Source organism: Apis laboriosa, unplaced genomic scaffold (assembly GCF_014066325.1).
Source record: "Apis laboriosa isolate Shangri-la unplaced genomic scaffold, ASM1406632v1 scaffold68_cov148, whole genome shotgun sequence".
Lineage (NCBI taxonomy): Eukaryota > Metazoa > Arthropoda > Insecta > Hymenoptera > Apidae > Apis > Apis laboriosa.
In genome coordinates, this window is record NW_025224135.1 from 2,709,657 (window position 1) to 2,727,044 (window position 17,388).

The 17,388-nt window shown below is 47.6% G+C and overlaps 1 protein-coding gene across 1 annotated transcript in view; it reads left to right on the top strand.

The window, feature by feature from the left end:
- Positions 1 to 14,311, top strand: part of LOC122718743 (nuclear receptor subfamily 2 group F member 1-A) — a 72,804-nt gene extending 58,493 nt beyond the window's left edge. Inside the window, exon 4 of the mRNA XM_043944043.1 lies at positions 12,203 to 14,311. Coding sequence (XP_043799978.1) covers positions 12,203 to 12,477 — 275 coding nt within the window. The 3' untranslated portion in view covers positions 12,478 to 14,311. The remainder of the gene's footprint in view (positions 1 to 12,202) is intronic.
- Positions 14,312 to 17,388: the final 3,077 nt, after the last annotated feature.

The following is a 17,388-nucleotide window of genomic DNA, read 5'->3' on the forward strand; positions in this document are numbered from 1 at the left end:
AAGGGTTGGCGAGCGAGACGACCTTTCTTCCTTCCTTCCTCCTCCTCCTCCTCCTCCTCCTCCTCCTCGAAATCCAACTGATTTTTCCGGCTTTCTTTCCGGAAAGGAACGTTAACGAAATAACGAGGAGGAACCTCGAGGTAGCCGAGTTATTAAATTTATATCTCCTTTCTCGAGCCAGACTCGAAAAATCGGGTCCGGTGATTTATCCGTTCCTTTTTTTCTTGCGCTGCTTAACGACGCGGCTACGGAATATGGGCCGTCTCCCTTCCCTTCTTCTCTTCTCCTTCTTCTTCCCTTTTTTTTCCTTCGACCACGCGCCGCGATAAATTTCCCCGCTTCTTCCTCGAGGAGGGTTCTCTTCCCCCCCGAAACCGCGAGAACGAGTGAGAGAGAAAGAGAGAGATAGATAGACAGTCTCCTCGAATATCAACAACAACAACAACAACAACGATGACCTTCCTTCCGTCTTGTTTCTCTCCAAACTTCGCAAAGTTTTTCGAGAACGAAAGGGAAACGCGCGCGCAAGAATACGCACGGGAAGAAGGAACGCACGGGCGCAGGCGAAACGAGGCGAAGCGAGGCGAGGCGAGGCGAGACGAGGCGAGACGTGGCAAGGCAAGGCATAGCGAGGCGAGGCGAGGCGAGGCGAGGCGAGGATCTTTTCTAGGTTCCGCATTCCCCGAGCGGCCGAGAGAGCGGAGAATGCAGAGAGGAAGAATGCTCGTCGTCCTGCGGACGAGGAGCAGCGCGCGCGGTAGTTGCGCCTTGACGCGATGCAACCGCGACACGGTTCGCTTCGCGCGCGTATATACTCTAGGCGAGGGGAGGGGAGGGGAGCGGGGAAGAGGAGCCTATCCCCTCCACTCGATTCCGCGCGGGCCGTTAAACGGAGGATTCGCGGGAGGGCAAACGACCGTTTCCTTGGGACGGCTCGGCTCGGCACGGCACGGCACGGCACGGCACGGCACGGCTCGGCTCGGCTCGGCTCGGCTCAGCGTGGTCGAGGCCAGCCAGGCTTCGAGTCCGGCCAGCCTCGATGCGCAACCAACTTATAAAACGATGGATTCCCTCGAGTGTATCGGGCGAGAGAGAGAGAGAGAGAGAGAGAGAGAGAGAGAGAGAGAGAGAGAGAGAGAGAGACTCGTTCTCGCGCACGAACCTTGACGCTAATGGCATGCATTACCGCTAATAATAGTCGGACAAGGAGAGGAATAGCCGGGAACGTAGACGGGTGGATGAGGATACGTGCGACGACGTACACCACTACCATCGTCATCGCCATCACCTTTGGAAAAATTCGAGCGTAATTAGAGAGATAGAGAAGATGTTTCTAGATACGTGAAACGGAAGCGGATAGATTCGAGTGGATCGTCGCGTTTTTCTTCTCAGTTGGAAATGTGTGTATACGCGGTTGGAGAGATCGCGGTTGGAAGAGAGAAAGAGAGAGAGAGAGAGAGAGAGAGGATGAAAGACGCGCGAGCCGGCCACGGTCAGTACCGTTACCGGCGTTAAGAGATCGCCGCCGCGTCGATGACCTTTCGCGATGCTTAATGTTACGACTTTGAGCTCGGCCGGCTCACTCGGCACGGCTCACGCCGCGTCCACTTTCTTTTCACTCGGGAATTAGCGCTACGGTTTCGTCGAATCATCCGTCGGGGACAAATTACACGGGAAATTTATCGTTAAATTTATCGCTGTGACGAACGCGTTCCCTGAAAAATACAGCGTGTCTTAATAGTCGAACGCGGCTCTCCCTCCCCCCCCCCCTCTCCTTCCTCTCTTTCCTCCACGCAAACAGTATCTCTGAATTATATTCGATAACAATAACTCGAACCTCGACACTTTCCTCCCTCTCTGTCTCACTCTCTGTCCAACATTTCGAGGTATCATTTCGAGGATCGAAAAAAAGGTATTAAATTCGAAAGAAACGTCGCGACTTACCGACGTTTCTTGTTTTGTACGCTTATTTACGTTGTACGAGAAAAAGGGGGAAACGGTTAATTGTGGTGGATAAGTCGTAAAGAGCGCGCGAAAAGAGAAAAGAAACGTTGAAGAAATAGAGGAGACAGGGGGGAGGTTGATCGGGAGGCGATCAGCAAGACGGAAGACGGTCGATCGCAGGTGACGCGAAGCAACGTAGCGGAGCAGCAGCAGCTGGCGGTCGAGAGGACGTTTTGGAAAAGTGCACGGTCATCCGATGTAACTGGCCGACCGTGGTGAAAATCGCCACGGTTTTACGACGCGCTCGTAACGCGAGAGGCGCTGCGAGCAATCACGAAAGGAGGAAGCGTAATAGCGGCGGCTAGCTTCAGCGGGCTAATTGCAATAATTGCGTTACGCGTAGTAACGCAGCTCGCGCCAACAACGCGATAACGAGCCCGATTCGCGGCTCGTTGCCGCGGATATCCTTGATCCGAGTCTCGGTCGGAGGAGAATCCATCTCTTGGATAATTTATCGATCGATTTCGTTCACCATTTCTGCTGAAGCTTTTCTGATTTTTCTTTTCCTCTTCTATCTTTGATCCCGTTCCAACCGTTGATTGCCGTTAACCGCGTTTGCGTCGTTCCCACTCGATTTCATTCACTCGGTTCGAAAATTCGATCGGTAATGTAGGGTTCGATTAGAAAATACATCGAAACTCGTTTCAATCAAATGTTATAATATATATATAAACACTTCGCTATTCTCCAATCCAAAATAGAACGAAAGTAAACATTATATGAAGAAGAATATATATATATATATAATCTCACATATAAAAGTCTCTCGATTATTCTCCAATCTAAAATTATACACATTTTACGAAATAATACAAAAGTAAGCGAACATTATAAAGAGGAATACACGTATCGTTTCTTACGTAAGAAAATTCTTCTTTTCTTACGTGGTCTCGTTTAAAGGAATAAATAAACGAAGAAATAAACGGCGAATCGGGTGGATGGATTATTTATTTGCCCGTCCCGTTTATTATCCCGCAGCCGTAAAACCACGGAACGAGCAAAGTGGTACGAGGGCTGTTGTAGCATAGGGCTGTATCGAGGGGGCTAGGTTGCCGCGACCCCTGCTGCCGCCGCTGCCGCTTCCTGGGGGAGCCACGACCCCTCGTGCTCGGAAAATAATTCTATTAGGTTATATCGCGGTCTGCGTGAATGACGCGCGCACGCTTCGCTCAGGGGTGGTCAGGGAGGTCTGCGGTTTGTTACGCGTAACCAGCAGCCTCGCTTCTCGTTCCGGAGAGCGGAACGAATCCGCCTCGGGCCTCCTCTCCTTCGACCTTCCTCCTCCTCCTAGATTGCCCACCAATCTTATTAAGCCCCTAATTACGTCCAATCTATCGCGTTACCAAACTTCTCCCTCTCCCCCTCCATTCCTAATTCTACAAAGATTCCAATATTTTTTTTCTCCTCCTTATCCTCCTCCTCCTCCTCCTCTTCTTCTTATCCATTTCTCGAAAGAGCGGCTCGAAAATTCTCCTCTCGTAAAAAATTCTCCTCTCGTAAAAAATTCTCCTCTCGTAGAAAAAATGAAAAATTGGTCCAAATTGAAGGAGGCAGTCTTCCCTCTCTTTCTCTCTCTCTGCGCTGCGACGCCCGGTTGCCGAATGTCCTTAGGTAGGTGGCGCGTATGCTGGTTGCCCGGCAGTATATCTCGGTTGTGTATAAATCAGCAATGGGCGGAACCGACATGGAGCGACACCGTAGAGGTTGGAAGGAAGCCCCCCGACCCCTCTCGAGGCACGCCGCTTCCTTCGATTTATCGCGGGGCAAAGGCAAAGAGATTTCGCCTTCCTTCCTTCCTTCCTTCCTCCCCCCCTCCCGCGATAATCGTTCTCTTCTTTTCCTTTTTGCGCGCCCCCTATTTACGCGCCTTCGCGTGTTTTTAAGGAACGAAAGGGATCGAACGGATCTTGGATGGAAATGTGCAGGGGAAAGGAAATGGAAGTGGTGGGTATCCTTGGAGGATGCGTCGATCCGATTCGTTGATTCGCGCGCGTTTATCTCCTCTACTCGATGTGTAACAGCTCGGACAGAGAGCGTGATCGCCTCCGGAAGCGTATTATCGCGAAGGATTCGCGTACACGTCACTCCGCACGTTAACCGTTCTCCTCGATTCACCTTCTTCCTCCGTTTATCAACGGAATGTGATAGATATTTATTTGTTTGGCATAGAAAATGGAATGCGATATCCTTTCGCACGAGGAAGAGTTGAAAAAGTTGTACGGCAAGGTGAAAATTTTTGTGGGAAATTGATCGCTCGAAATTACGATTTCCGTTTACGTTTTAATATAATAAAACGTATTTCAATATTTTAATCGTAATAGAATTCGCGTGATTCTGATCGAGGGTAAATAAATATTGTTATCCGTTCGAATTATCGATCCATTTTTCAAGTTTTGTTGGATCTGAGTAGACCGAAATATTAGATAGAAATTTGATCGAGTTTATCGAATCCGAGTTACAATTCCTCCCTCGACCGATAAGATAGAATTCGGGTTCGAAAATATTCTCTCTCTTTCTCTCTCACTCACTCATTCACTCTCGCGGCGAGTCGCTTCTCGTTCCTCGTTTGCATGGCAAACTGCGGGTCTCTACAGGTTACGAATCGGCGGTCATGTACCGGGGAACGGAATCGCGCAACATCTCGCCAGGATGGAACTGGTTTTCTAGTCGTTACTCGTGACTGCCCACCGCGAGTTTCGACGCCGAGCACCGCCGTACACGCGATCGCTTGTAACGTTTACCAACGATCCCAGCGCACCACACGGTGAAACTTCATAAACGTCCAACAGGAATCGCGTACAGTACGCGATACGCAGCGAGAACTGAGACTAATTCGTTATCTCTATCGTTTCTTATTATTTCTCTTTCCCTTCGATTTACGGCCCCAAAGATTCGATTCGATTACCTCTCGAGAGATCGAGAGAGAAGATAGATTCGTGGTGCGAAGGAAATGGAGGGGAAGTGTCTCGTTCGCGTCCGAAAATCTTATTATTCTTTCTCTCTCTCTCTCTCTCTCTCTCTCTCTCTCTCTCTCTCTCTCTCTCTCTCGGTCTCTCGAGCGCGGAGAAAGCAATCTCGGGGCGACGAAAAACGCGCTTCCTGCCCATAAAATATTCCGCGCTATTTTCCCTTCTCCCCCGGCCTTTGGTTGGAATAGGGTGACCACAACCCTTTGTGTCGCAAAGCGTCTCCTTCGCGGCGAATTATCCGATCCGTTCCTCGAGCGGAAGGAATATAAACTCGATCTCGGCCGACGCGAGTGAACCACCGCGCCGCCTCGATTACGAAACCTGGTGATATCGACCACCTCTCTCTCTCTCTCTCTCTCTCTCTCTCTCTCTCTCTCTCTCTCTTTCTCTCTCTATCTCGAAATTTCCGTGGAACGAGGAGGAGCGGAAGAGAAGAAAGAAAGGAAAAAAAAAAGAAGACGCGGAGAAAGGGCATGAAAAGATATATATATATATATATATATATATAGAAGATAGAAGAGAGAGAGAGAATGGTCGTAGTAGAGTTTGCCGGAGGCGAGGCCTGACATTTGGTTACTGACATTTTCACCCCGGGGTTGACGGCGGGCAACCCTTTGGCGTTACCCGCGCTCAATCACTCCATTGTCTCGAGCGGCGCTCGTTTTATGCTCGCGTCAACGCTTCATTATGGGGCCCCGGGTCCGCTCGACTTGCCTTCTATAGCCCACGTGCTCGCCACATTGTCTATCCCAAGAATATATTACGCGCCCACGCGATCGCGAGCCTACCGCCTCGCACCACCGCGCGCCACGTAGCCGTAAGCCGCTACGTGTACCGCTACGTCTATGTCCCTCCCTCTCTCTCTCTCTCTTCTTTCTCTCTCTCCTCTCTCTCTCTCTCTCTCCTCCAAACAAACCGTTCCACATAGCGAGCGAGGTGAGAGAAAGAGAGGGAGTTTTCTCCGATTTTCTCGACCGATTCGATATCAACCTTCTCGGCCTCTCGTCGATTGCTCGTTTCGTGTTTTCGAGGATGGAACGACACGTGTGTGCGTGTACGCGCGCGATATAGGTATATAATACGGGCACGTGGAACGAGAGAGCGGGCAAAAGCGGCGCGGGCAATTAATTACGGCGCAAAGTCGCGGCTGTTCGTATTCGATTAATTACCGCGGGTGGTGCGCGATCGGCGTCCGCATAATTGACATTGTTGCCGCATTGTTTACAGTAGCCAGTGAATTTATCGATAGGCAGTGGCAGGCAGGCAGGCTGGCTGGCTGGCTGGCTGGCTGGCTGGCTGGCTGGTTGGTTGGCTGGTTGGCTGGTTGGGCTGTTCGAGGCATTGCTCCGTTCCCCGCCCTCCCCCCCCGTTTCGCCGCTTGCGTCTCCAAGGTTATCGCGTTTTTTCTCTCTCTATCTCTCTCTCTCTTTCTTCCTCTTTCTCCAACCGCTAGCTTTCGCGAAACATTGGCATTGACCGCCTCCTCTCTCCCCTCTCGGTCGAATCAATTTCCTTCCACATTTTTCTATTATTACATCTATTATTTAAGTTATGTAAAGCGCAGGAGGGGAATAAGAAGAAGAGGGGAATATTGATATATACGTCGCCACTTTTTCTTCTCCCCGAACATTTTTTCCTTTGGCATTTGAGAAAGGAAGGGGAGAATTTGGAGCGGAACGAAATCAGGATGGGGGAAAGGTCGAAGCGAAAATTCGGGATAGGAGGAACCCCCGTCGTCCCGTTTCGATCTCCTTGTCGTTCGCCTTTGTTTAACTTACATAATAACAGTAGTAGTAGCTCTGCCGTATATTCGCGCGTCTTCCGTTCAATCCGAGGTGGAGCAGGTACAACGAAGGTCAAGTTTTTTTTACCCAAGCGCGGCACCTTCTCTTCTTCCTGTTCCTGTTTCCCCTCTCCCCTTCGCTCGAAGAACGGACCCCTTGTCTGTTTTCTTTTCTTTTCTTTTCTTTTTTTTTTTTTTTCTTTTCTGGCCTTGTGCGTGTTGCGTAGAAATGGAGGAAGAAAGAACAGAGAGAGAGAGAGAGGGTTTCTCGGTCTGTTTCTCGGCACACGTAACACCATGGACCGGTTTCGAGAGCGGCCGCGGGGGCTAAATGTCAACAACGGCATAACGGCCCGGTTAGAGGATTACCCCCGTTGGCTCTCGCCCATCGCCCAGAGGGTAACGCCAGACAAAAGGTCGTGAACTTTCCGCGTGTTATAATCCGTCTGAGAGGGTTCGCCGCGGCTTCTCTTTCTACGCTTATTCCTCTCATTTCCCGCCATCGAAACGCGCCAATTCGAAATTTCCTATACGGCCTCTCCGACGCGTGAAAAAGGTATCGATTCCTCCTCCACGCGCGCGGACGAAGAAACGTGAGGCGATCGCTCTTCTACGTGAAAATTCAATAATTTCGATTCTCGAGGAGGAAACATAAGATGAATATCCTTCATAGAGGCATAGAAAATTTAAAAATTTCGATTTTCGATAGCCTTTTTGTATCAATAATGTAATTGCACAGAGGAAAAAACGTAAGGTGGTCGTTCTTCAGGATACGTGAAAATTCAAAAATTTCGATCCTGGATAGTTTTCACTGCATAGAGGAGGAAATGTAAGACGAATGTTCTTCATGAAGCGTAAAAATTCAAAATTTCGATTTTCTATAGCCTCTTTGTATTAATTTCACAGAGGAAGAAACGTGAGGCGATCGTTCTTCAGGATATGTGAAAATTCAAAAATTTCGATTCTGGATAATTTTCAGTACATAGAGGAGAAAATGTAAGATGAAGGCTCTTCACGAAGCGTAAAAATTCAAAATTTCGATTTTCGTTAGCTTCTTTATATTAATTGCACAGAGGAAGAAACGTGAGGCGATCTCTTTTCAGGATACGTGAAAATTCAAAAATTTCGATTTTCGAGGAGGAAAAGTAAAACGAATATCCTTCACGCTTAGAAAATTCAAAAATTTCGATTTTCGATAGTTTTCACGTGCATAAGGCAAATATCCTTCACGACATATGGAAAATTCAAAATTTCGATTTTCAATAGCCTCTTTGTATTAATTTCACAGAGGAAGAAACGTGAGGCGATCGTTCTTCAGGATACGTGAAAATTCAAAAATTTCGATTCTCGAGAAGGAAACGTAAGGCGAATATCCTTCACGCGTAGAAAATTCAAAAATTTCGATTCTGAATAGTTTTCACGTGCATAGAGGAGGAAACATAAGACGAATATCTTTCATGTCTTCACGACATGTGGAAAATTCAAAATTTCGATTTTCGATAGTTTTCACGTGCATGAGACGAATATCTTTCATAATGCGTAAAAAATTCAAAAATACCGATTTTCGATAATTTCTTTGTATAATTATCGTTGCACAGAGAAAGAAACGCGCTTCGATTTCAGGATACGTGAAAATTCAAAAATATCGATTCTCGATAATTTTCAGCATAGAGGAGGAAACGTAAGACGAATATCCTTCACGACGCGTGGAAAATTCAAATTTTTTTTTCTTTCACATATGATTGTCGCACAGAGGAAGAACGTAAGACGAATACTCTTCATAGTGCAAATTCAAAAATCTCGATTTTTCGTATGCGCGGAAGATGAAACGTAAAACGAATACTCTTCACGATTCAAGATTCGATTCTCGATAATTTGTACATAAGTGGAGAAAGAAACCTAAGGCGGTCGTTATTTAAGATGCGTGGAAATTTCGATTTCGGATAGTTTTCACGCTTGCACGGAAGAAGAAACGGCGTGAAAATTAGAAATTTCGATTCTCGATGCCTTCTACGCGCACAGAGGAAAAAACATAGGGCGAAACCCTTCTTGAGACGTAGAAATTAAAAATTTCGATTCTCGATGGCTTTCACATATGGTGATCGTCGCGAATACTCTTCACGAAACGTGAAAATTCAAAATTTCGATTCTCGGTAGCCTCGTTGTATAATTTACGTTGCACAGAAGAAGAAACATAAGGCGATCGCTCTTGAGAACACGTGAAAATTCAAAAATTTCGATTCTCGATAGCTTCCACGTGCATAGAGGAGGAAACGTAAGACGAATATCCTTCACGACGCGTGGAAAATTCAAAATTTCGACTTTCACATATGGTGATCGTCGCGCAGAGGAAGAAACATAAGACGAATACCCTTCACGACGCGTGGAAAATTCAAAATTTCGACTTTCACATATGGTGATCGTCACGCAGAGGGAGAAACGTAAATCGTTCTTGAGAATACATAAAAATTCAAAAATTGCGATTTTTGATAGCTTCCATGTGCACAGAGAAAGAAAAATTCAAATTTCGATTCTCGTATATGGCTTCTCGCATATATAGACTTAAAAATAAGGCACTTACGTACGCCTCATAATACTCTCTTGGAAATGAAAAATATAGACGCTAGAAGAGGGGAGGGAAGGTCGGCGGGAGGGGCCTTGGGTCCCGAATACGAGGCGAGGCGCCCTAATGGGATCGGCATCAAGTCGTTAACATGACAATGCGGATCCTAAACGGTGCGCTTATAGGTATGCGTGTACAGCGGTGTAAGTAGCAAGCAACGAGGCACGTACGGCGATTAAATGCATGTCGCGTCTGCCCGATGCGTACGACCGATAGGGTCGCGAGGCATCTTGTCTCCAAATACGAGCCTTGTTATGATAATCGCTCGCTCGCGCCCCCGTTATACGCCACCTCTCCCTTCGCGCCTCCCTCCCCACCACCATTTTCCACTCCTCAGTTTCCTCTTCTTCGAAACGAAACAGTCGATCTACCTCTCTCTCTGTTTCTCTCTTTCTTTCTCTCTCTATCTTCGAAAGGTCCCAGGCCACCAAAGGGAGACCAAGTTCTGGCTCGTATTGTACGAACGACCGCGGATATTTCCCGTCTACGAATAAATAGATCGCGTTACATAGAGGACGGAAAGGTGACCACGGTCGTTATATAGAAGGAAATACAATTCGAGGCGCCGTCGCGTTCATCAAACTCGTAATAATTACCAGGGAGAGGGAGCTTCGAAGGATGATTTCGAATTTCGGAATTGGAAATTAAAGAACGATATGTACGAGAGGGAGGAGGTCAACCGCATCCATAAACGTAATTTTTCGAAAGAGAATATTCACTCCGGGCCAGTGAGAGGCTCTTATCTGCAACAGCTGCGCGAACTCACTCACGTGACTCGCAACTTCTACAGTCTACCGCGAGACGTCACTCGTTCCGATCGTCTTGTCTATCCGCCTAACTGGCGGACGTCCAAAATCGGAAGGACGACTTGCTTCGTTTCCGACGCTTTGTCGATCGCGAATCTCGCGTTCCGTCCGCCCAGACGACGACGGCCCATTTGTAAACAGCGTTTAGAAGAAGTCTACGGCAACTATCGAGACGCGATCGATATCTCAAGAAGCGGTTCCTTTCCGTTCCATATTGCGCCCGTAAAGCTTTCTACGCGCTTTGCTGCGCCATATAATCCCACGATATTTTCGCGAATCAGCGACGCGCCCCTCCACCAGATAACAACAATACTTTTCTCTCGATCTCTCGAAATTACGTGTAGTCGAGTACGAGACAGAGAGAGAGAGAGAGAGAGAGAATTATCATAGATTCGAGTATCGCCGTTGAACGAGGACGATAACAGTAATAACAATAATAATAATAGTAATAATGAAAGACAAGAGGAGAGGATCGGATGCACGACGGTTCGTGGTTCGTGGGATTGTGCACGCGCGTAACAAATAAGGCAGCGAGGAGAGACAAATGACGCGGAGAGGGATCGGCGGAGCCGCTCCGACACAAAGCATCCCCCGAACACCCTTTTCGAGTCGGAGGTGACGTCACTGACAATGGAAGGTCGAGCTGTGATTAAAGATCGAGAGACTCCGTAAAAACTCCTTCAAAAGTGTAGGAACGAAGGAGGAGAGGCGGCGGGCCTACCGGCGTGAAATATTGCCTCCGCGGCACCCGACAGCTATATGACGTTTCCGAAGGGCATGAAAGAATCTCTCTCTCTCTCTCTCTCTCTCTCTCTCCCCCCCCCCCTCCCCCCTCCCCACTCACCCAAAAAAAACACGAAGCGCGAATCTCTCGATTTCGAAATGACAATCGTCTCGAGAGAAGTGTAACGAGATTATAGAAGAGAGGGAGAGAGGGAGAGTTTAAGTTTAAAATCGGTTAATTTAGCGGGCCGAGGGCCGGTCAACGAGGCGCCAGGGCATTTAATCGGTGTTGTTGGCGAGAAGAGGGGAAGGGGAGAAAACGTGATCGGGAGAGGAGAGACAACCGCCACTCGGACTACTCTCGTATATTATTCGAATTGATGCGGTGAATTGGCGCTGACGACATCTCTCTCTCTCTCTCTCTCTCGCTCTCGCTCTCGCTCTCGCTCTCTCGCTCTCTCTGCCCGCCAATCCGACCGTTTGTTTATTGACCGTTGCGTTGGCGGGGACATTCCTCGCGGGTGTACGCGAGGTTTTAATACGAGGCGCCCTCTCCTCCCCCCCCCCTCTCCTCCTTTTCCATGCGCTTACGCATGCACGGGCTCTCGAGCCCGAAACTCGTCGTTCCAATTCCTTGGAGGGCGGGCCGCCACGTGCTCGTAATGGCCCATTACGGCGCGTCACCCGTGACAATCCGCGTTACGGTCCCTGGTCGTGTCCCTGAAACCAAGTAGTTCGGTGCTGCTGCTTTCGTTTCCTTCTTCTGTTCCGTTCCGTTCTCTATGGAGGATACGGAGGGGAGGGGGGGGGGGGAAGAAAGAAATCGCGAGAAGTCTCGATGATCGGTGGGAGGGGGGAGGGGGAGGCGAGGGGAATTTTCGACCGCGAGAGACAACAATGGTGGCGCGTTAAAGCGCGGTCGGTTTCAGGGAGGGGAGGGGAGGGGAGGGGAGGGAAGGAAAGGGACACCGTCGCCGCGTGATTAGTCCGACGGAGGGAGTTTCGCACGGGGTCTCTCTCTCTCTCTCTCTCTCTCTCTATCTATCTATCTATATATCTATCTATCTTTTTCTCTCTGTCCTCTCAGTTGGCACGCATTCCAACGAATCCCTCGCCTCTCATCATTCGACTGCGTGTCTGCTAGCCCGCGGGCTCCCGACGAGGTTTAAAAATCCGCGTCGAATAGGGAATATAACTCCTCTATCTCTCTACCTCCCTCCCCCCTTCGCCCGGCGCCATCACCAGTTTAACCGGGGGATCTTTCCTCCCCCCCCCTCCTCCTTCTCTGTTTCAGACGCGTGCGGGTTGTCGGACGTTGCCCACATCGAGTCGCTTCAGGAGAAGTCGCAGTGCGCGCTCGAGGAGTACTGCAGGACCCAATACCCGAACCAGCCGACGAGATTCGGCAAGCTGTTGCTTAGATTGCCGTCCCTGAGGACGGTCTCGTCCCAGGTGATCGAGCAGCTGTTCTTCGTACGACTGGTCGGGAAAACGCCGATCGAGACGTTGATCAGGGACATGTTGCTCAGCGGCAGCAGTTTCAACTGGCCCTACATGTCCACGATGTGACACACTGTCTGGCGACACTTGGCTTCCGCGTAATGATCAACCAACCGCCGTCAACCAATTACCCCTCCCCCCTCCCCTTCGAACAACAACCTCCTTCGAACGACGCCGCCGCCACCACCCGATCGCCGATCGTGAAAACAGGGCCCGACGCGCGACGAGGGAAGATGGTCGCCGCGGAGGAGAGGACGAGCGACGAGGAAAGGAAGGAAGGACAAGTTCGTGTCAACGTGTGAAAACGGGAGGAGAAGACGTCGTCGCGCGTTTCGATCGCTTTTCTCGATCGCGATTAACGACAATAAGTGGAGGAGGAAGGGGATAGAAGAAAGGGGCGCGAAGAAATCGTGAATTGATGGTCGATGGGGGAGGGGAGGGGATCGGCGAGAAGACACGCTTAGTTAGTTTTTCTTCGCCTTCCTCCCCCGCCACCACTTTCGTTGCGACGGGCAAGCTTAACTTAGCGATGAGCGAGCTTATTTCCCCTCCCACGATCGGAAAAAAAGCGACGTATGGACGAGGAGATCTGTCTCGTTATTATTTAATCCCTCTCCTCCCCCCTCCCCACTCGATCGAAACGATTGGGAATCGATTACGTAAGCAACGATTACGATTATTAAGACGATTCGAAGAAGCTCGAATAAACGACGCGCGCGACCAGCCTGTAACTGGACGAACGCCTATATTTTTTTCTGAACGCGGATATATGTTCGATCGAGGGCTGGTCGCGAGTCACGAATTCGAACATATATATATATATATAAAATGTTATTATACGAGTTGGCAACGCGGTGGACGAACAGCGACGATCCTCCGGAATACTCGGGGGGAGGGGACGCAATGTGATAATAAGCGTACGTGGAGATTCCCGAAACACGGTGCTTTCTTACTTTATAAATAAATGAATGAATAAATAAATAAATAAATAAGTAAGTAAGTAAATAAATAAATAAATAAATAAATAAATAAATAAATAAATAAATACTGTACGATAAAATGCCGGGGCTCGACGCGTTGTACAGGGTTGGCCGTAGTAGTGGAGGCCGGCGAACGAAGAGAGAAGAGATAAAGGAAGGCGGGGGAAATGATCGAAGACTGCGCCCACGACACGCGTACGTGGCAACGTCGAACTAGTTACTTACAATTAGACAACCATTTAGGGGTATATGGGAATATTTCTAATATTTTTAAGCAGCGATCGATTTTCTTAAAAAAAAAAAATTGCGACGCGCGCGCGCAAACACACACGCAGAACACGAATATACACATACAAATACACATATAACATATATACACACATACACAATATATATATATATATATATATACGCAAGGAGCGAAGGAGCAACGCGTCTCGATGAAAATCTACGAGGCGTACGCGGTCCAGGCGATCGGGAATCGAATCGAATCGAATCGAATCGAGTCGAATCGAGTCGAATCGAGTCGAGTCGAATCGAGTCGAGTCGAGTCGAGTCGAGTCGGATCGAGTCGAAGGTAGCGAGCTTTTCGAGCGTCTCGCATGGATTCCACGCCCGAGACGCGTCCCCCTCGTCGAACGCGATTTTTTTCTCCCCGGAGAAATTGTATTATATATATATCAAACACGAATGTGCGTTGTGTGGTTGAATGTACGTAGACCGAAAATCGGACATCTATGTAGCGTTATGTATAAAGGCGCGAGAAGATTTTTGTATAAAAAAACGTGTACATAATTAATATATATGCATATATATATATAAAAAATACAGATATAAATACGATTATAAATATACGAACGTAAGCGCGAAATATAAACACGTAATATACGTATGAATGTAAAGAAATATATATGTCAGAATTACAGTCTCTTGCAATCGTTCAATCGTATATCCAACGAAGAGGAGAGTGTATATATATATATATATATATATACATATGCACACACACAAAGGTAAGTTCTGGAGAGAATGAAAAATCGACGATATCTCTCCCCCTCCCCTTTCCTTTCCCCTTCCTCGGACGAGCTAGTTCGAAGGAGAAGTATGGCACTCTAAGTATTTTCGAGCTAACAACCATTTCCGAGCATTCCTGCACGAACGTATTTCAATATAAACAATCGCCGGGCGAATTTCCCTGGGCGCACGGCAGCGCGGCAGCAGTGATTTCTGGCCGACGTGACGGCGATGCCTTCGTCTGCGAGCGCGACCCCGAGTGCCCTCGCTCGAGGAACGCAACTCGTTTCGATTCTTCTTTAACCTCTCTCCTCCTCCTCCTCCTCCTCCTCTTCGCTCGGTTGTCCGCTCGGCTCGCGGACTGCCACTCTTCCTCTTCTTCGTATGCCTGCCCGAACGCTAAACGTAAGTAAGTAAGTAAGAAAGAAAGGAAGAAAGAAAGTAAGTAAGTAAAGTAAGTATGTATCCTTGTTTCGTTTCTCTTGGGATTCCTCGCGGTGACGGAGCTTTCGCGGAATTTTCAAACTGTACCGAAACGAAAATCCAGAAGAAATTCCAGAAACGTTTCGCAGGTGTCTGCCGGTATATACGGAGTTCGGAAGCGTGGCGAGCATCGCGCGTTCTACGAGGAGAACGCATAAAACGGGGATAAATCACGCGAAGGATGCCGAGTTGGGCTAGGGCGGAGAAGCAAAAACCCGAGTGCGAGAGAAAGAGAGATCGGTGGCGTGGAGCGCGGAGAGCCTCGACGAACCAGCCGGATGCTTAGAATTTCGATAAATCTAACTTGGCAGGAGAAACAAACGGCCCAGTGAGAGACTTTTTTTCCGTCCGATCATCGTCCGCCGTTTTTGGCTCCCGTTCAAAAATCTCGCTTCTTTTTTCGTACACTCGAATCCGTATCCTGTGCACGCGATACGTAAACGAATAATGTGCGATAGACGGACGAAATTAACGAGAGCTCGATTCATCGAGAGGAATTAACGCGAGAACGGGATCGAGGGGGGGGGAGGGGAGAATCGCGATATCGCCCGACTCACGGTTACGTCATCTTCTATCACCGTCCACCATTCGCTATCGACGATATCGACGAGAACCGCCTCTCCCCGCCGGCCCGATCGAACTTAACTTTCGAGTAAACAGCCATTCTTACTGCTGTCTTTCTCCAATCGTTATGCGACTCGACCGCGTAACGCGATAACGACTGCTCGATACATAAGTAACATCGATCATAACGCGTCGTACGATGAAATCGAAAAGTCGAGTTTCAATTCGAGATGCCTCGGATTCTGATCAAACGTGCGATCAAAAATGGCCACCTTACGAACCGTATACCGGTGAAGAACACGCATCGATCAAAGAGTACGCGGCTCGTCAAACCGACTTCCGTGTCCGTGTTCCGTTTCTTGATGGAGTAATGCGCGTTCGTTGTGTTTCAATTGGTAGCCCCTGCCCACACGCGACTCGCGATTCGTTCGATCGAGCCTTACCTCGCCCCTGTCGCGGTGAGGACGCGTGAACGCGACGAACGAGGCCGTTTTTAACGAGCTCGCGCGCCTACCCCGTACACGCGGTCCCGCGTAAACGAGAGGCGGAGCAACCGCTTCCAAGAGGTCAGAGGCCACTACCAATCGCAATCTCCCGATAACCACTCTTCTCACTGGCTCCTCTCCTCGGATCAACGCTGAAGCGCCACTTTTTTCCTTTCTATTTACACGTACCGAGGATGCGTGGACGCACATGCGCCGCCTTCTCCTTTCCTCCCTTTCCCACTTATTCGCGTCACTTTTTCCTAGGTTACGCTGTTTTTTCATCAATTGTCGTAATCCGTAATAAGACTGAAAAACCTAACCGGATCTCAACTCGAAGGACTATTCGTCACAGGAATCGATCTCGTCGCGGTTCTCTCTTCGACCGATGCGATAAACGATGTGTCGCGATATTCGCATAATCGTTCGATTTGTACACGTCATTCTTTCGCTCGTAACAATTTTCGTCGAGGCGGTGTTAAAAGATTCGCGCATGCCTTTCGATTTCCTATCGACTATGTTTTACACGGAAAGAATCATTTTTTTCTTTTTTTTCACTCACGTTGCATGCTATTTATGTATATATACGTGTGCTTTTAACTAATCGTTTCTTTTCACTACATGACTATTTGAACTACGTAACAATAGAACTATTGAACTACGGAATCACGTATCTTCGTTTCATTGTTTTATCTTCTTTAAGTGGTTTTTCTTCTTTCACAAATGATTCATAGGTAAGTACGATCCATCCAAATAAAAATAAAAATTTTGCTTGTTCTTGTCATTTTTTTCAACTGAACATATGTGGAATCGGAACGAAAAATATCGCGGCAAAGTTTTTGTAAAACTTTTCTCCGATTATCCTATTAGCGCCATCGTTCGATCAATTTTTGAATCTCTTACGTCGTAGTTAAAACCAATAATATTGTATATATACTATCGATATCATTCTGTGAGTTTCGATTTGATTCGGTCAAGGAGAATCGATATTGTTTTGATATTTAATGAAAATATCGATACATGAGTTCGATACTGAGAACGATACGACGATAGATATTAATACGATGTTAACGATCACGAACATGTTTGATTCCAAAGTACACGTCAGAAAATTACGTAAGTAAGTAGATATTTGTATATCACATATTTACTGTAACGATTTACGGTTGTTTATAGTTGACAAATGGAAAATATTTTTGTTTCTTATTGATAGAATTTTATAAGTGGCCTTTCAAATTCTGAGTTATCAACTCGGTATTTTAATGTAATATTTTTACAAAATTATAATAAAATATTCAAATTCATCGTTACCATTTTATCTTTTGCAAATATATATGATTGTAATTATGTTCGATGTAAAGCATATTTAGGTTAAAACATCATGGTGTAAAATCATGAGAAAAATTCTTCGAGTATTCGTTAAATAAAAGAAATTTTAGTAATTTATAAAGTTAATA